Genomic DNA, 20,135 nt, shown 5'->3' with positions numbered 1-20,135 from the left:
TTGAAAGATCAAAGAATAGTAAATCAGCTTATTAGTTGAGCAAGGCACTTTTAAATCTGTCTATAACTGTCTCTGAAAACTTTCTAAACTTGCTAATAGTGCAGTATTATAGTTCTGATTGCATTTAAGTTTATTTAATTATGCTAATTATTCACAGTTTTCTTGCCCTGGTTGTTACAAACCATGAGCTGATGGATGTTACAAGAGTCAGGGCATTCATGCACAGGCATCTATTTACTTCATTTCTAATGCATGCTAACATTATGATACATCTGTTCTTGTTACTTGACTGTTTCAAAGGATACTGATTTTGACATCGATCCAATTATTTCATCTGGAGATTATTTATTATATAATAATAATTCAGAACAGATTTTCCTGGCCTACAGACTCAGGCTGGGCTGTCTGCAATCTCTCAAGCGTGCCTAATGAAACCAAAGAGGCTGCTCCAGGAGTAATATACTGTTGCCTGTGAAAAAGAGAAGCAGACTCCAGCCCATTGTTACAAGATTATTGCAGAACCTATTGTACTGAGTGCCAGGTGATTTGTAGCTAGGAATAATCTTGAGAATGACGACAAGTAGCTTATGCCTAGCAAGATATAGTTACAAAAACAAGTGAGTCTTTGCAGATGAGTCAGAATTGTGATAGCAGAATTGTAGACAGAACAATCCAAATCATCAGGACAAAGAATAGAATACTACAGCAGCAGAGACTCAAGTCCCAGGATGAAAGTTTAGCTGCCGTGTGGCTGTCATTATCATAGAGATTTTACGAGGAAGAACTCTAAAGGCTTTAGAGATGGGCAGATAAAAACACAGGAAAGAGGAAAGTCAAAAGTGAAGTTCAAGTCTGAGAAACAAACCTGAGAAATACTCTGAATTACTATGTTTTCCTCAGTGACTGGGAAAGACATAGGGGAGATAATGAGCTCTTTTTGGCTAGCTTGAACCTCAGCTAGTTGTGAGGCCTTAACGAAAAAAGGCAGAAACAAGTACAGTGATTCCAACTGAAATTATGTGGGAAAACTACATTACTCAGAGATGTGTAAGAGAAGAGATTTACTTCAACAAATATGCTTTGATAATTACAATCTGTTACTAATTTTACACTCATTTTACAAGGTCACTTCTACCTACAAATACAACTAAACAACTAGAGCTACACACAGGATGTATTTCCTTTGAAATAGTGGGGAATCAGAAACATCAAGGGGACATTCACCTTTACAGAGATCTCCAGAAGAAGTCTGCAGTCACCTACTACAGTGGAGTCCTTGGATTCATTCTCAATCCTCAAGTTTGTTCCTCCTTCTTTTTTTCACGGATATGTTTAGAGTTCTCTTTTCTGCAATGCTTATTGTCTTGTGGTGCAGACTTTATTTACATTCCACATGAATCCTTTATCATGTACAAGACTCACATAGGATCCAAAGGGACGCCAGTTCCACATTCCTGGACCTCTCATATCAGTGTTTTTAATTATAATAATTTTGCAAGAAAATATACACCTAAACCACAAGTACTGTGCCTACAGCAATAATATTTCTGAGCATGTGTGTTCGCCTTGAATGCACTGCAATGACGGGATAAAACATGTCTGATCAGAATTCAGTACATGGTGTATGTTTCAGAACATAGGTCATGGAGACTGGTTTCATCAGAGATGACAACAAAATATATCCACTCTAAAAAGGAAAGATTATAGCTGTTCCTGAGAGGAGTTTGGCATGATATAAAAAAAATTGCTGTCTTGATTGGATTGCATTGGGGCAGAACCCTCTAGCAAACACTGGGATTTCTCATCTTTTGCAAGTAATTACCTGAAAGAGTAGAAGGGGATGAAGGAAACTCTGGAAAAAGGGTAAACATGTTCTCCAGCACCATGTATGCAGCACCATCAGTTCATGGAGAGCAAGAAGCAGCAACATCATGGGTAGCAGAGAGCATCACCTCTGCCTTTCCCTCCAACCCTCCTCTCCACCACAAATGTGGTGAAGTTCTAGCTCCCTGGAGCCCAGTATCTGCCCATACTGTCCAGTTTGTCTCCTCTTGCCTCAGCAAGGAGATTTACATGGCTTGCACTAGCTGGATTTCACCACAGAGAAGCAGGTAAAGAAACAAGCAGTAGACAAGCGTGTTGCCTGCCTTCTTGCACAATGCAGCAGTCTGGGAAAGTTCAGATGAGCCTGACCGGATGGTCATTTCCACGCTAACTCACCGTGTATCTCAGATTTCCCTGGTTGTTTTCCCCTTTGCTTATGGACTGCCTCCCAGATCTGTTTTACCAATTGAAACATAGTCCAATTAGGTTTCCAGCAGTTTGCTGAAAAGTCAGTCAATGAAGAGCCTGGAAGGACTTGAGACTGTTTTCCAGTAGATTAAATTCCTCCAAGGGCAGAGCCTTCCTTTGCTGCCTCACACCTCCTTGAAAACATTGAAACATTTGGGGAACTGTCACATTGGATTTTGTTACCATACTCTAATGCAAGGAGACCGGAAAGTGACCCAATTCATACAAAAAGAAAAAAAATCAACAGACCAGCAATAACAAAAAGAATTTGTGCAGATAGCAATGCAGAGATGGCAAAACAAAAGGGATTGTGTTTACTTAGCAAGCTGATATTTTCTTGAAGGAGCTAGACAACGTAATTCCTCACAGGCAAGCTCGCTATGTTAAAAACTGAGTTTTGTCCACTTGCATTTGGCAGAAATCTAGCTCTCAAATTTAAGATGATCATTACTCAAGGCAGTCAAAAACCCTTTTGCTTTTATTCAGTCTCTCTAAGGTAAAACTGTCCACTGAGACCCATGACGTACAGTCTACATGTCTTTAAATCAGCACCTTATCAGCAGTTACTATAACATATTTCTATTACCACACGTGATAAACCCAAGAACTTCCCATCTCTGGAAAAGAGGCCGTTATTGCTGTGATTTGCACAGAAGAACAGGTGGATACGCAATGCAACATAACTGGCCACAGCTGCCATCGCACTGGGAATAAACAGCCAGCCAGGTTTACCACTCTTCCACACACAGGCTCAGGAGGATGATCCTAGCTATGCAGGGCTTAGGGCTCCAAAGGATATCAGATTCCAGCTCACATTACTGAGTGTCCTTTAGCTTTTGTGCATTCCTCTCCCAGAAGAGGCCTTTTCCTGGGCCTTGCTTGGTTTCTCAGAAGACAAAACCTGGCACAGGAAGCAGCATATGGAAACAAGAGACGACTGGTCCTTCATACTTACACTAGAAATCTGTAATTTGTTTTTTCTTCACATTGTAAATTATTCCAATTCTAAACACGTGCTGGAAAAGCTGCTTTTCAAAATCTAAAACTGCTGCAAAGGATCATGTGCCAATATTTAGACCACCAGCTGTGAAGCTGAATTTCCCATTTTCTTTTCTGATGTTTGATAGAGCACCTTTTATATCAAAAAGTGACTCTTCTCAGAGAGGGCCCCATAGCCCACACATATTTTGTCAAAATGTATGGAGACTCTACTAGGAGCAATCCCATCTCAGGAACTGACATATCTGACCTAGGCAAAACATCTGTCTAAAATATCTCCTTAAAACTGATTCTTCATGATTTGGGCAACAATTTTCACTGAGACAATCTTCTCTGAGGAGATGGGAGAAGGCTTTTATTACCTTTGTCTCCTGTAATTAGGACTGAGAACCAGCAAAATACTTAAACATCATGATTCCAAATACTTGTATTTCAATGCTAAAACACTTAGTGTATGCTTAAATACCGTGCTGGATCAGGACTTGAGCACACTTCTGTGTACCCAGTTTATCAGTGCAAAAGAGCCAGAAAAATCCCTCCACTTTCTGAGCACTCTCATAAAATCCCTGTTTATAATGTCAGTCCAGACAGGACTACTGCTGTCCCTTCTCTTATCCAATACTGATCTACTGGGCCAAAACTCTAGTTCTCTGCTTTCTAAGACTGTGTTTGTATTGTCTGTTTGCACTAGACTAGTGAATGCTGTGCTGGCCAACACTCACATACTTTTACTACCACCTTACTTGGTGTTCAAACCCCTATGATACAGCTTTTGCTGTTAAACTGCCAGTTAGGGACTTGTACCACTCCCATACACTCCATCTGTGATCACTGAATGTCACAGGAACATCCAGTGGTGGCACTCAAATTGAAAATATCCCAGTTATTTTTATGATGACTGTAGCACTTCAAACAATTACCTGCTAAATCTCTGCCATTAAACAACATGCTAACTAAGACTAATAAACGAGAGCTAGTGACTGCCCTTCATGGAATCTGGTGCTGCCTTGCAAGGGCGTAAAAGATCACTCTCTTCCTGACCTCAGAAGTTTAGGGGTCAGTGAGTAATTGTTTTCATGCAGGATCAGCTCTGGCCTAGGTGTCATTACAGAGATGTGCATGACTTCCCTCCATTAGGCAGCATCAAGAGCTGTAGCTAAGTGGGTCACAGATGCAAATAGAGCTCAGTGCAGCTGCTTAAACTCATTGTTCTCTTTCAGCTGAGCGCAGAAAGCACTGACTCCTGTGCACTACAAAAGCCTCTTCACTAGCACTTGTCAAACATCATACGATGAACACGTTTAGGGTTCCTCACCCTTAGTACCTCTGAATCTACCCTCAAGGGCCAAGACACCACAACGAAAATTGCACTCTCAGTATTTTCAATGCATCAATCTCTGCAAGCAAACCTTCCCACAAGAGTTTCCCAACATCTTTTTTGAGAATTTGCACTTCAGTGTGGAAGGGACGCTTGCATTTTAAACAGCATTTCAAAAACACCAAACTGGAAAAATCAAAAAAGCACAGGGTTCCAGGTGTCACTTCATAAATTAACTCAAATATCAAAAGTGTCAAAGGAAAGGTTTTCTTGCCACAGAAAACACAAAGAACTGAAGATTTCCTGGTATTACAGCATCCAAATTCCAGTACAGCGTTATGTGATCTCAGCAACAATCCTCCAGTCACAGCAGTTGATCTGAAGTTCACTGAAATCAGGAGTTTTCTTCCTCTTTTTTTTTTTTTTTTTTTGGTTCTGTGTCTGACTTAGAAAGCTTGAAACCCAGAAGACAATTACCTTACATACAAAATCTCTTATTTCCTCATGCCATGCTTCCGCTAATGTCAGTAACACATCACTAAACATAGGTGGACCAAAGCAGTCAAACAATCACCTCATCACACATCTGACTTTTTTTTCATTATATGAAACACCCATCACTGATACAATGTCAAATGTGAATGAAGTACTTATGATGGGAACTCAAGAAAGTGTCCAGCATTTTATATGAGGTATTTATGGAACCAACTCAGTAGAGACTTGAACATGTGTTCAGGACCTAGTAAAATCTATGAGACATGAACACATGGTCTTGCTGTGCAGAAATAGGATGTTGAATCACCACTGTAAAATGGGCTTTCACAGCCAGCAACGACACAGTGATTTAACCAACTTGTATGGTTTGAGTCAAGCATCCCATCCAGAGGTAGCTGAACATAATGTTTTATGATGTGCCATACTTAGTCCTCCTCCCTCTGACTTCCATGGGAGCCAGAGCTTGCAGAGCACTGGCATTTATCCTCCAGCACAACTCCTCTGTGTAAGGTTAATACCATCAATTTGATTCACAGAGGTTTGTGAGCCAGACAGGCAAACTGAAGAAGAAGAGAAAGCCTCTCTCACAAGGAGACAAGAACACGAAAGAGGTTGCTCAGCAAAGTCATCAAAGCAAACAGCATGAATGAGACAGTGTTGATGAAGACAGAAGAGGCATTGAAGGCTGCAATAACAAAGCAGGGCAGTGACATGAAGATAAGTGGCAAAGTAATTGTCTGCTTGAGCCAAGTGTATCCATACAGTCCGTCTGCCAGCAACCCATGCAAATGGACACCAGAAGACCTAAGTACGTATTTATGTAAGTATATTCCAAATGGTGACACAAAAATACATAGGAGCAAATAGTTAGTAAACACAACTACAAGTTTTTGAGAGTATCTGAGCTAATTATTATGAACATTCTTTGCATCTACTGCAAATGAACGAAGAGCTTTCTTCATGGGTTTTCTTACTAATTATTCTAAAAAGCTAGAGTTGTGTCCTCTACATTTGATCCTCTAAAAGTTTTTAATATAAAAAAGAGTCTGGATGTTACAAAGGTGCCATATTGACAGGCCAGTTTTAGCAGCTAAGTGGATTATCAATTTATAAAGAGAGTCCCTAAAAAGAACAAACTTAATAATGTTTTACAGTAGAGCAAATAACATATCCAGAGACTGGATCTACAGTGCTTTCAGTGCATCCTTAGTGAATTGTAAATAGTTTGGTCAGGCAGAGAATGTCCCATAGCAGGTGAAGGAAAACCCCTTCCCTCCTGTCTGTCTCCCAGTTCAGCAACCTATTCAAGTCTTTGTCTGTATGGATCAGAAAAAGGAAAAAAAAGGTGCTCTCTCTTGTCTTCTTTACTACCACTCATCATAACCTCACATGCCTGAGATGCAAGTAGAGCCAGCATTCTGCGTAAAGCGCAGGGGATCCTTGATGCCTTCCTCCTCCTGCTTTGTGAGAACAGCATCTCACTCTGCACAGGCAGTGACTGCAGACATTCACTGGCACTTGAAGATTGAACAGCCCTTGGCTGAGGGTTGGCACAGAAGAGCCTTCCATTACACATTATGTATGGATACCAAAATAAAAAGAACACAATCGTGCTTAGAAGAGTGCCTTAGATTAGGTGGTGAATACTTAGTTGCTCACAACTAAACAGCCAATTATTAATTGACAGCCAAAAGTGTTTTCCTAGAGCTCAGGTAGTTCAGTTTTGGTGCATAAGGTCATCAGGTCATCCCCAGCTGTCTCATATATCTGAAGACACAATAGCAAGGGACATACATTAATTTTGGTAAAACATGTAAAATTCATCATCCTGGAGAGAAAAGTTTTCCTGCTAGACTTGATGTATGGGTTGAAACTTGTGCTTTCTGTAAGTCAGTCCCAACTACATGCATGATGTTTTAAAGGTCCTTGTTTCAACCCTGATGAATGAGCACCAGACGTTTATTTTATCATAGTTGCATTCTATATGGTCATTCAACATTTTAGGCTCATGTTAAGGTCTGAGAAATTCTCTCTGATCCACCTCTTGCTCCTTAAAAAAAAAGAAAGCTGTGAGGGAGAATAAAATAAAGAATAAAATATGATAATTCTGATTAAGTTAATAAATGAAGGAAGAACTGAAGTTTTTCACAAAGAGAAAGAGAAGATAGGTAGAAAATAATGTCTGGGTTCATTTATCATCAAGACCAATTGTTAGAAAATCTCTCATGAAGAACAATGACTTTTGCTGGTTTTTTGCTTATTTTTTTATTTTTTTCAAAACAACAGTGCTCTGAAAGGTTCTCTTTGACCTATACATGCCATTAGGAGGAGGTTAAAAGGTCTGTAATTACATCTAACCATTCTGGCTTCTCTGCAGGTGACACTGGGGATGAGGTTCCTTCCATGGGGAAGCAAGCCTAGCTTTTAGGATTTATTTGTTTAATTAACTGTTTCATTTTCTTCTTTTCTTCCTAGAAGCAGCTGCTCATTCACTCCAATCTCACTGCCCACCTTATCCATTCCAAAGGAACCCGATCCATTCTGAAGGAAAGTACTCTCCAGGCCAAGCTTTCCCCTGACTAGAACCCCACCAGGACACCTTGAGCTGGAACTGCATACGGTCAGCCAGAGAAAGATTTCCTTCTGCAAGTGCTAAGTATTATTTTCATTCCTGTTAGGCCAAGTCTCTGGAAGTTTTGATTTTCCTTTCCATTTTTGTCTGTCCCAAGTACTTTTCCTTGCTTGTTGAATGAATACATTGAAATACTTCCTTTCTTGTTAGCAAAACAATTTAGTATTTAAGTGTAAACTTGAAGCAATGTCATTGTGTAGGTACACACTGAGCTAGAGCACATAGCAAGAGGCTGAGAAACTGGTTCCATTCTTCCATCTACCACTGACTAAATTCATCACCTTACTTCAGATTTCACCCATCTGTGAAATGGGATAATGATCCTTTCTTAACTCATAGGGCAAGAATGTCATTAATATTTGGACTTGGCTTCTTGATTCTTGAAGAAGAGATTTTCCATTATATCATTTCCCTGTTTTGGCCAGCCCTTGGACTACAGATGTGACTGTAGTTCCAATTCTGTATCCTATAAAGTGTGGTGACTGGGTTTGGTGCCATCACTTGCAATATGCAATGCCTTTACAAAGGATGTTTTTGGAAATAAGACAGGAGCTTTTTTAAAGCAAAGCTTTGATTTGAAACTCTTCAAACTTCAGGAAGGTTTATACTCGACTCCAAATCCCAAATTATCTGCTTGGAACCATCAAAAAGAAGCTTATCAGTGAAAAAGCATATGAAGTTGCAAGAAAAGGGAAGGGGACAGTAGCTGACAAAAAGATATAACAAAGAAATAAATGAGCAGAGGAAAACCAACAAAAGCTGAAAGTTCATCAAATCTGCATGCAAGGAACCGGAGTTATTTCAAAAGTGGAACTGAAGGCTGTATTAGGATTTGATTTTCTGTGGCTCTTGTCTTTTGCCTCAACTGCCCTGTTGCTGCCTGTTCTGATCTTCCCCTCCCCCCTCCCAAAGACATGTGCTCTGAGCTCCTTTGTTCCAAGGGCGGGCAAAGCCAAATGTAACTCAGACTCTTCAGCAGTGTCTGATTGGCCGCTCACCCCGGGTCCGCCCCCAGTCCTCCCCTTTCCCCTTCTCCTAATAAAGATGGTCGAGGGGAGGCAAACGCCCTCTCTCAGCTCAGCTACTTTCCTGTAAACATCTCTGGTCGTCTGTCTCATTTTGAAAGCTTCTAACTGCAGGGAATTGAGCGAGCAGGGAGCTATATTTCTCCCTCTTTGCTTCTGCTGATGGTATTTGCTCTGCAGCTGATTCAGGTACCGATTTTAGAGCTACTAAAGTGCTAGATCGCCCTTGCTACCTCTCAAGGCTGCTCGAGGCTTTCTAAGGCATTGAAATACAAGCGCTAGCCGGTATAAAAGCTGAAAAGATACCTTCCACACTGCCCCAATGCTAATGCACTACAATGCTGACACATGCTATACAAAAAAGGTGTAGGTACTCTGAGTGACTTGATGGAGTAGACAGAGATCTGAAATGCATGAGCAAACACTGCAAACGCCATTCCAATTCACTCCCAGGAACACAGTCCCTTAATGATTTCCTAGAGACACAGTACGCAACATAAGCAGAGGATTCTTTGCTCCTGCCACAACTGTTCAGAGTCCCCAGACACAGAAGGAAGTGAAATGATCAATTTTTCATTATGAATGCCAACCTCCTGGAAAGAGGATAGAGATGCTCTTGCTGCTGCTGCCCCACAATGGCAGATGGTATATACTTATATATATATACACACATATGTGTAAATCTGCACACAGGCTCTGTGCTCTGTCACAAGTCGCCCTTTGTTTCTGCAGCACCTGTGGGTGACTGATCCTACACTGAACCCCAAGATGGAAAAACAAACCCAAAATTGATGGATCAGTCCTGAATGGAGCCTGGAATTGAATCCAGCTCTCTGCAGGTACAGTTGTATTACACAGTCCCTTTTCTAAACTGTCATGGCCTGACATTAGTAACCACAAAAATACATATTCCTGTATTATCCACTTTGGCAAACACCACCACATAACTTAAGTATAATTCTCATCTTCCTCAAACCCACAAGCAAATGAATTATTTGGTGTGGAGCAGGGAGAGGAGTTAACATGTCTGGCATTTGAATGCTGCAGTGTTCATGTACCTGCAGACCTGGAGCTCCCAGTTAATTATCTAGCCTTCCTGTTTTATGGAAGTTCATGCGTCTTCAAGACCTTAACGAATCCAGGCTTACTTGGCATTCGTCTTGTGTGCGAGGCTGATGTTGAACTGTGAATGCTGATCTGAACTGGGATTGTAGTAATCTGAACTGGGATTGTAGTAACGGGCCACAATGGCACTCAGCCTGTGTTTTTAAATTGTCTTTCTCTCAATGTGTTCTCTGCAACTGAACTTTGGGCTGGGAAATGCCTTTTGCGATGTTTATGTGGCATCCAAAGCCTTGACCTAATTCACTTCTATGTGTAAGCACAAAATGAGGGTGATCATAATGGGTTTTAATACGTCAGGTTTCTTCCCTGCAACATTGTTTTAAAAACTGTCATTTGAACCCAGAGACACTCCTACGGCATTGTTGTCATTAGGGCTGAAATATCCATACAGACACAGTGCTCCAGAACAAGGACAGACATACAGAAACCTGCTCTCAGTTACTATTCCACAGAGGCAATTTATCTGTAAATCAAACATGTGGCACACTTTGCTTCAGATTGTCCTCTTGATGCACCAAAACAGCATCTAATCAGCTTTCACTCTAACAAATACAGATGTGTGTCATAAGTAATGTACGAAATAACCCACAATCTCACTCTGCACTCTCACAGGAGAACAATAACAATCTTTTGCCATGAAAGCCTAAGGTGATCAGTGTACAGAGTAAATACCAGTGCACAGAGAGAACTTTGCATGATACAAAACCTCTGGAGGGATTAGAAACACTTTGTCTGTCAAAGACTATGTTACAATACTGCAGCACTCTATAAAGAACTGCAAAACAAAGCTTGATTATTTGAACATAAGGTGAAAGTATTACATTTTAAGTGCAAATTTAAATGGAAGAATTCTTAGAAGAATGCTGGCAAGAAACAGAAATAGAACAACGTCTTTTATTGTGGAAAATGTTTACCGTTGTGTCATTAGTAACGAGAAAATAAGGATTTCTGAAATTCAAGACATTAAAGCCATATGCCTTAAAATCTTCTCAAAACTCGACCTAATCAGAGAACTAAGGATTCTGTAATTATATGTAAAAGTCTGTAATTATGTCTAAGAGTTTTACCCAGATTTTCATTCTTGACTGCAGAACTGTGTTAAGACACATTCAGAATTCCTGTTTTGGTTGTTACTCTGCTTACTCAGACAAGTTCTATTGATCTCAAAGAGCTTTGTGTACACATAAAAACTGATTAAGAGCTGTGAAAGACCACTGATCCTTTGTCTTTAATTTTAAGCCTCAGGGAATCTGATTTATTCTCCTGAACTTTAATTCTGACATTTTTTCCACTTCTAACTCAAGCAGAGGCAGCAACTTGAAAAAATTCAGCTTCCAAAACAAAAGTCGTACCTTTTTTCCTGGTCTGACACAGATGATCAGTAGGGAAACTTCCTTTCTGGAGCACAAGGAGTGGCTGAGGGACCTGTGGGGACTCAGCCTGGAGGATGCTCAGGGGGGACCTTCTCACTCTCTATAACTCCCTGACAGGAGGGCGTAGCCAGGTGGGGATCAGGCTCTTCTCCCATAAACAAGTGACAGGACCAGAGGAAACAGCCTCAAGTTGCGTCAAGGGAGGCACAGGCTGGACATCAGGAAGAATTTCTTCACAGAAAGGGTGGTCAGGCATTGAAATGAGCTGCCTAGGGAGGTCATGGAGTCACTATCCCTGAAGTGTTCAAGAAATGACTGGATGTGGCACTTTGTGGTCTGGCTTAGTTGACAAGGCGGTGAACTAAGGTTGGGCTTTATGATCTTGGAGATCCTTTCCAACCTTAATGATTCTGTGATTATGTGAAGTTAAAGCCTTCTGTGCCGTGGTGAGAGCCATGGGCAGTGCTGCAGCCCCTGGAGCGTGGGGTCGGTCCGTGCTGTGCTCAGCCTGCCCCTTGCCCCCTCCACACCTCAGACAACAGGCAGCCAGCTCAGCCTTCCGTCAGGAGCTTCCTACACGGATGGGCAGGCGGACTTGAACGCACCCCTCAGTCCTTGGTGTGTCCCACAGCTTACACCATCCCTGCCATCGCAGCACCGCAGGGCATCACTGGCAATGGTATCACACAGCGAAGACGCTGAGGGCTTCTGACAGCGGCGGCGCCAGCCCCGCGCCTGGGGCTCCTGTGGGTGAGCGGGACGGATGAGTGAGAGGCGGCGATGAAGATGTAAGCTGTGGGACACAACTGCGGGACGCGGGGCCAGGGACTCAGCCCCGCTGTCCCTGAGGGCGCTGAGGGTCAGGACGCGAGGCCGGGGGACTCAGCCCCGCTGTCCCTGAGGGCGCTGAGGGTCAGGACGCGAGGCCGGGGGACTCAGCCCCGCTGTCCCTGAGGGCGCTGCAGGCGGCGCGCGCCGTTCCCGCCGGCGGGATGTGTCCGCCTGGGCCTCCCGGCCACAGGGCGGCGGTAGAGGGCGCGGGAGCCGGCGGGCACTGGGGAGTGGCGCTCTCGGTGGTCACTGAGGTCATCAAGGCGCGACGGCGGCAGGAGCTGTGTCCGGCTTTTTCCAGAGCGCTCCCGTCGGGATCGTTTTCAGAAAGACATGACCACACAGGTAATTAAAAACAGCGTTAGCTAGGCTAACTGCTGGCTTGAGGTGTATATATATATATATATATATATATATATATATATGTGTATATATATCTATAGGGTGCTGATGTGTAATATTTATTATTTTTTCTTTTTAGTACGGTATTCTCTTCAAGCAAGAGCAAGGTGAGCAAACGCTAACGGGTATTGAGCAATGTCGGTGTTCTGGGATGATGTAAATTTGATAATGGCAGGTATCCGTGTGAGGAGACTTGATTATGTTTATATTAGGCATAAATCTGAGTAACTCAGAGGTAGCTGTGCTGCTTTTTCAGCAGTGACGTTGGTCACACAACACATTGCATGTTTTGGAGCAAAGAAAACAGTGACAAGGCTCTCGAAGCACTCAATAGAACCGAGGAGCAGGGGGGTCTATTGCCAGCATTGCAGTTAGCCATTTCAGCATTACCAAAACTGATTGTGGTCTTCTATCAAAAGAAAATATTTAATTCCTATGCTTATATTCTCTTTTAGCTCACGATGATGCCATTTGGTCAGTTGCCTGGGGAAAAAATAAAAATGATGGTTCTGAAACAGTGATCTCTGGTTCTTTGGATGATCTGGTGAAGGTCTGGAAGTGGTAAGTGTTCCATGTTAACCTGTTTTAGGCCTTGGAAGTAGTCAGTGTGGAGCAGTCTTGAATTTCCACCATCTGCAGGGATGTTAGAAGTTGCCTCACGGGAGGGGTAGCCTGGCACACAGAGGTGCTTCTTTGAGCAAGCTTATCTCCAGTGGTGTGTGCTTTCTCTTGGAGTGGTGGCATTCTGGTGTGCTTTCATTTCCAAAGAATGAGAATCCTTTTGAAAATGCATGTCAGAGAATACTTGATGTATTTCTAAACCAAAGAATGAGAAATGCATCTTTTGATGACACAATGCCCTTGGAGATGTGTATTGTGAAAGCAGTAATGGGAATAGTGGAAAAGAAGAAAAGACATCTTCCTTTTTTATTGAAAAAGAAAAATCCTGATAATTCTTACGGAAGTGTGCTTTTGCAAAGAAGTTATTCTGTCTCTTAGGCAAAGCAGTGTGAAGGATGTGCATCACTTCAGTGACAGGTTGGCTTGGCTGTGGTGGCTGTGAAAATGTCAATCATGGCACTTTGTGCTGAGCTCACAGGTGAACATCAGCTCTGTGAGCACCCATAGACTGGTGTGTGATGGACGTTTTTTGGTGGGACGAAGTACCTGCTTTGCAGGAATATGGTAAATGATTGATTTGTCAGTTCTTTGAGTACAGAGAGTTTGTGTGTAGCCCTTCACATTTCAAGGGTGGACTTGGATTGCCTTGTGTTGATCAAGTGGAGGAATGTGGATTGTTTGTTTTGTGTGAGGTTGAGGATGGTTCAGTACCCCTAGCTGTTCCTAATGAGGCTTTTCTTTCTCTTGCACCAAAGGAATGATGAAAAGCTGGATCTGCAGTGGACTTTGGAGGGTCACCAGCTGGGGGTGGTGTCTGTGGACATCAGCCACACGGGCGCCATTGCAGCATCCAGCTCCCTGGACGCCCACATTCGCCTCTGGGATTTAGAGACTGGCAAACAGATCAAGTCCATAGATGCTGGTCCTGGTAAGATACCAGTGCTGAGCTGGCTCTGCATGAGAACAATGCTTACTCTTCCTGGCAAATACTGAACAGTGGGGGAGTGGGGTATATGAGGGGATTAAGGTGTTTGGGGGCTTTAATCTTTCTCTATTTGCAGAAATCATAGTGGTTGGGGATTAAGGTGTTTGGGGCGTTTAATCTTTCTCTATTTGCAGAAATCATAGTGGTTGGGGATTAAGGTGTTTGGGGCGTTTAATCTTTCTCTATTTGCAGAAATCATAGTGGTTTTATGAACTCAAGACAAAGCAGCATCAGACAATTTTGCATTTATTTTTACACGCTACTTGTGCTTTCTCAGGTACACATAGATTGGCTTTTTGCTATATGCATAAAGCAGAATGGAAACCAGCTTGCTCTTACACATGTATTGATAAAAGGATATTTGGAAGAAAGAATTCAGGTGCTTATTCAGATTGATTTACAAAGAAACTGAACATTCTTCATCACACTGCAATGAATTTGAGTCATGCATGTGATCCTTTTTTATCCAGCACATCCAATCCTGAGTGAGCAAGTTAAAACAGTTATCAATGTTAACAATGCTAATGTTTTCCAAGATGGAATTAGGCTCCAAGGGCCTAAGGTCTTATTCCAAATATTTCATGAGTACATTGGAAGTCACAAATTTAAGAACAGTCTTGCAGTGTTTTAAGCAATTAATATTAAGCTTATAGAAAAAAACCTGTGAATTACATCCTGCCAGATAAATACATTGCACTGCTATAAAAAACTGGGTTTTTACATTCAGTTGCGGGAATGTTATCTGTGTTATGTTTGTATATCTGCATTTCTCCTGCATCTTCTATGCTTTGCTACGTGTTGCTTTTTTCAGTAGTTTCAATCTTTTGGTACTAGGAGAAAAGTAAGAATTTAGGCTTAACTGATGCAGTCTTAAATTCTAAATTTATTGTTACAGGAGGGCCTCATAAGATCAAGGTCTTACTAGAAAATGTAATCTTTTACTAAGTGTAAGTAAATGGCTCAAGATATGCTCCATTAATTACATAGAAGGGGTAATGTGATAAGCTTGTACAGTCTTAGAGGGTTAAATGTCTGAACAGATGCATACAGAACTGACACTGTTGAATAAGAACTAGAAACAGGATCCAGCTAACTGGTTTTTTCTTTTTAATACAGTTGATGCTTGGTCCCTGGCTTTTTCACCTGATTCCCAGTACCTTGCAACAGGAAGTCATGTGGGGAAAGTAAATATTTTTGGTGTTGAAACTGGAAAGAAAGAATATTCTCTGGACACCAGAGGAAAGTTCATCCTTAGCATTGCATATGTAAGAAGCACAATTGATAATTTCTTATGAGAAATTGCTACTGCTGTAATGTTGTAAATAGGTATTTTTGTTTCCATCTATCAGTTTATCTCTACAATAATACTAAGTGACAGCTGTAGGTCCAAATACAAATTGTGTGACGTTTCCCCCATGCACATCTGGAAAATACATTTTGATCTTGCTTATAGTCTTCAGGATTTTTGGAGTCCAGGTATCTTGCATAGATGATTACTTGTGAAAAGTTGGCAAGGGAATGTCAGGGGTTACACAGCATAAATGCACACAGATGTTGAATCACACTTTTTGTGTTTTATTACAGAGTCCAGATGGAAAATACTTGGCCAGTGGAGCAATAGATGGCATTATCAATATTTTTGATATTGCAACTGGAAAACTTCTGCATACGCTAGAAGGTATGGTTTGGTTATTTGCAACACCCAAATTCTGGCCTCATTTCTGACAAAATCAAAGGATATAATGCAAGTCAGAATAAGCTACAACAGCCCTGGCATCAGTGAGTTGACATTTTTGTCCATTAGACAGTGTTTAGTTATTTAGTGTGCTCTAACCTAAACCACTTAAAATATTAGAGGCAAACCGTAAACTCAGGCTTGCATCATAAATGCCTTTTTTCAAAAGATCCAGTCAGTAATGCTTAACTAAATTCTTAAATAGTAGTTCCATGTATTGCAGAAAGTACAAGGGAATGAAGCTAAACCAAATGTGGGCTGCCATGCATATGGTTTTTCTTTTTCTTATGGTATCTGTTCTATAGCAATTTATTGCTGTTTTAAAAAATAACTGAACATTTTATGTTGTAGAACGCATGCATTTTCCTAACAGATACATGGGCTTTTAATGCTCTTGCAGTTTCTGCCCAATTGTAACCAAAACCCCAACAACTTAAATATGCAATCATACTATAAAATAGGACATAATTTCTAATAAAGATCCACAGCTGAAAAAAATACGATACTCTTTGTGTTGCAGACATGTCTTAACATTCAAAATTGAGAATTGCTGTCCGTTTCCATTTTCTGTTGTGGGAAGAAGCCTCTAGAGAGGAAGAGGCTTCAGAGGCTGCTCTCTTTGAGCAGGGAGTGCTGTTGTGGTATAGCTTGCCAAACACTGGCATTAGCCAGAGTAATAGCACGTCCTAATCTGTGTCCCTGTGCCTTGCAGGCCATGCGATGCCCATCCGCTCGCTGACGTTCTCCCCAGACTCCCAATTACTCGTCACCGCGTCCGATGACGGCTATATCAAAATCTACGACGTGTGAGTGGGGACTCTGCCAGCCATGCTGGCAGGAGAACACCTGTTTAGAGAGGCTGATACTGTTAAAAATAGATCAGACCCTCTGCTCTCTAGAATTCCTTTCAGCTTTTGGTGACTTTTTATATAATAAATCATAAAATACTACATCCTTAGATAGTTTTTTAAAGTGTATAGGTAGAAGACAGCTGCAACTTGAAAACAAATTACTTTCCTCATATTTGCCTGTAAGCAACAAGCTAATTGTTCTGTGTATCTTTCCTGTGAGCTTGTGTTCACCCTTCCTAAACATCTGTTCTGTACATAAGAAATTATATTTATGACCTATTTCTGTTGCATCTTGCAATACCTTGGAAGACCCTGGGGAGGAAAAGGCCCTGCTTCAATGGTCTTCCCTCCCCTAAACCTGCATTGTTTTGACTTTGGTGAAACTATTTTGTCCTTCAGTGTATCTTCTTAGTGACTTATTCTTATGTTAACTATTTGAAATGGAAAAAACATAATCTGCTGTAAGACCAGTTCAGGTTGGGTGAACAAATGTCCAGAAGTCACCTTCCATTGAATCATTCTTGATTGCACTAGCTAGAGTATACTCCTGTTGCTTTTTCCCTGGAATTCACAAAGCAAATGTTAACATGCATTCTTTCCACAGGCAACATGCAAACTTGGCTGGCACATTAAGTGGTCATGGATCCTGGGTTTTAAACGTAGCATTTTGTCCTGATGATACCCATTTTGTTTCCAGGTATTGAGGATTTTTAATTGTTTGTGATTACTGAAGAAAAAAAAATTATAAGGGAAGATGGATCATAAAAATTAAATGCATACAAATTAATTGCAGTGGGATCTATAATGAAATAACATAAAATTTAAAGCTCAAGAGCCAATCTGTGATGTGATACCAGCTGTAGTGAGAGCATTCTACAGAGTAAGTCATCTCACTGCACTGTAGTTCCTGACAAGTGAAAAACACCTAAGAGAAGGGCAGTTTGATTCTAAATAGCTGAAAAATTGCTGTTGAATCAAGAAGTACAACCTAATCTAGTAGTACATTAATCTACTTGAACTTTAGTATTTATTCTTAAAACAGCTGAGGCAGTTGGGGGACCAAGTATATGTAACAGGAATTTCCTTATCCAAAGAACTTGCCTGAAAGAATTTTTTGGCCAAAATGTGGGTCTTCATTTTCACATTGCAGATGTTGGAACAGTAAATTTCTTTTAAAGGTAATGGAACCTGGCAGAAGATGCAGTCCTTTGCTACTTCATCCCTGTATTTGATGGGTGAAAGAAGGTTTCTTGTGTCTACCATATGAGACCTTTTAGTGTTTGCATTAAACTTTAGTTAATCTATTAATTTAAACATTGATCAGTATTATTTTTCTTCCAGTTCATCTGATAAAAGTGTAAAAGTTTGGGATGCTGGAACGAGAACCTGTGTCCATACCTTCTTTGACCACCAAGATCAGGTATGGCTGCTATTCCCTAAGTCACCATGTTCCCAGGAGAGCTTGTGTAGTTGTGCACATTTGTGTGTCACCTTGGCGCTGCAGCTCCAGCCTTGCAGTAATGCAGTAACTTTAGCTTGCTGTAATGACATTTTAGAAGTTGTTTGTGGTTATTTGGCACTTAATATTGAACTAGTATTCCCAAGTGTATATGCTGATCTCTTCCAAGTAATTAACATTTTTCAGGCTCAAATAAAGGCAAGCCTGAGTGGCCAAAATCTTACCAGACTCTGTTAGCATTGTCTCTGGTCTTACTTATTTCTGTCACTTACACAGCATATGCATGTGTAAGGGTGGAAATACTTATCTAAAAGGATGGAATTACCTAAACAGATGCTTGAAAGCAGCCTTGAAACTTGGGACTTTTTCCTCCTCTACTGTCTGTAATACTGTGGTTTTTGTATTTATTGCTGAGTGCTAGCTACTTGTGAGGGAAGGAGTTAGGTTTCTACCTATTTACTCTTTGTCCAAACATCAGGTGATAAATAGAACAATATTATATTTTAATGGATCACTGAGTAAGAAACAAAGGCTATTCTTCTAGATTTTATTTGAACTCTTTCTTCTGTAGTACTGTTTTGCTGGTAACCTTCTTTTCAGTTACCTACGGGTATGAGGGTTTTACTACTGAAGTACCAAGTGGGATTTGATTTCCCCTGTTGTTTTAGCTGTTACCTATAATCTCATTAAGTCTGTGGCAAACAGAGATGTATCAGTTATTGGGAATGCTGGGTTTTGGTATTAATGCAAAATATTAATAATACAAGAATGCCCAAAACATACTGTTGTTAATATACCCATTCTGCATTTCACATTAATGTGCTGCGGGGTAGCCTTCACCCTTCCTGATGTCATTCTGATGGAGAAGGGTGTCACTTAAGAGCTTGTGTAACTGTCGTAAATCAGAGGACTGACCTGAATTTTTCTAAGTAAGCTTTGCACTGGTACGGAAATGGCTCTCTGAAAGAGCTCAAGGATAAACCAGATCATTCTTCAGTCTGTCATGATGTGTCAGTCTGCATGACAAATACCTCCTCTCTTGCTTTCCTGCACTGTAAAATACTATTTTCAGAAAGGGCTGCAGGATGGGTAAGAGTGAAAATGCTTGGGTTGATTTATGCAAATTGGGGCGAGTACTTTTCAGCCCTTACCAAGTATCTCTGGCTTGTATAATCCTGTCAGTGGGAGTGGGTGTAGGAAGTCGTCAAGCTCCTAGATGGCAGGGTCCTGCTCTGGTTCAGCAGCCTTAGCTGCTGTAAAAGCAGAAGCCATATTGCACCAGCTCTAATCAGGTGACCTTTAAAATACTCCTTCCTCTTCTCCTTGTAATAAATATGACTGCTACAAAGCTCCTTTTACTTTGTCCTCTCTTGGTAAGCTTGCGTATGTCTTATTTACAGGTTTGGGGAGTGAAATACAATGGAAGTGGGTCCAAAATTGTGTCCGTTGGTGATGACCAAGAAATTCATATTTATGACTGTCCAGTTTAAATGTCTTGATTCCAATGCTTCACTAAACTCTTGTGGCAGTTGCAAGGACTACTACTGCCCTATGTAATTTTTTAGTATGAAAAAAGCATTTCATACTGAGCTGCAAAAGCAGATATGTTTATATCTAATTTTGATTTTGTTTAGCCTGAGAGAAAGCCTTACTTTTTTAAAATAAAAGCTACAGCTGCAAGTCCTTGTGTCTAATTCTTGGAAAAAAGTATTTTTGGAAATATGTAGTCAGGGGTTGAAGTAACTGCTCAGTTAATCGCCCCTGCCTTTAACCGTAAATAGAGCAGAGCTAGAAAGCACAGGCCAAGGCTCACAGCAGCTTATTTTAGCAGAAGGAAAGTGACTGAGGCTGTTATAAACGTGGGAAATGACAGCCTGGCCTTGTCTTGATGTGAGCCCAGTGAGTGCATGAGGAGCACTTAAGCTGAACACCTGTTTCAACAATTGTGTGGTACATGGAGATCATGCATCATGGTTTAATTTCACTAAAGGG

General features: G+C 41.1%; 1 protein-coding gene across 1 annotated transcript; it reads left to right on the top strand.

Moving 5' to 3' along the window:
- Positions 1 to 12,327: 12,327 nt before the first annotated feature.
- Positions 12,328 to 19,823, top strand: WDR61 (WD repeat domain 61). Its single transcript, XM_032122948.1, has 10 exons — positions 12,328 to 12,435; positions 12,572 to 12,599; positions 12,948 to 13,053; positions 13,869 to 14,041; positions 15,215 to 15,363; positions 15,683 to 15,776; positions 16,546 to 16,639; positions 17,289 to 17,381; positions 18,026 to 18,104; positions 19,544 to 19,823. The coding sequence occupies exons 1-10, from the start codon at positions 12,424 to 12,426 to the stop codon at positions 19,631 to 19,633; spliced, it is 918 nt and encodes a 305-aa protein (XP_031978839.1). The 5' UTR covers positions 12,328 to 12,423; the 3' UTR covers positions 19,634 to 19,823.
- Positions 19,824 to 20,135: the final 312 nt, after the last annotated feature.

The sequence above is a fragment of the Corvus moneduloides genome, chromosome 13, assembly GCF_009650955.1.
Source record: "Corvus moneduloides isolate bCorMon1 chromosome 13, bCorMon1.pri, whole genome shotgun sequence".
Lineage (NCBI taxonomy): Eukaryota > Metazoa > Chordata > Aves > Passeriformes > Corvidae > Corvus > Corvus moneduloides.
The sequence above is the reverse complement of the archived record's forward strand: the minus strand, read 5'-3'. Positions and strand labels throughout refer to the sequence as shown.

Coding starts and splice junctions, on each gene's coding strand:
- WDR61 (XM_032122948.1), top strand. Junction 12,600..12,947: donor TCTCTTCAAGCAAGAGCAAG/GTGAGCAAACGC, acceptor ATTCTCTTTTAG/CTCACGATGATGCCATTTGG. Junction 17,382..18,025: donor GATACCCATTTTGTTTCCAG/GTATTGAGGATT, acceptor TTTTTCTTCCAG/TTCATCTGATAAAAGTGTAA.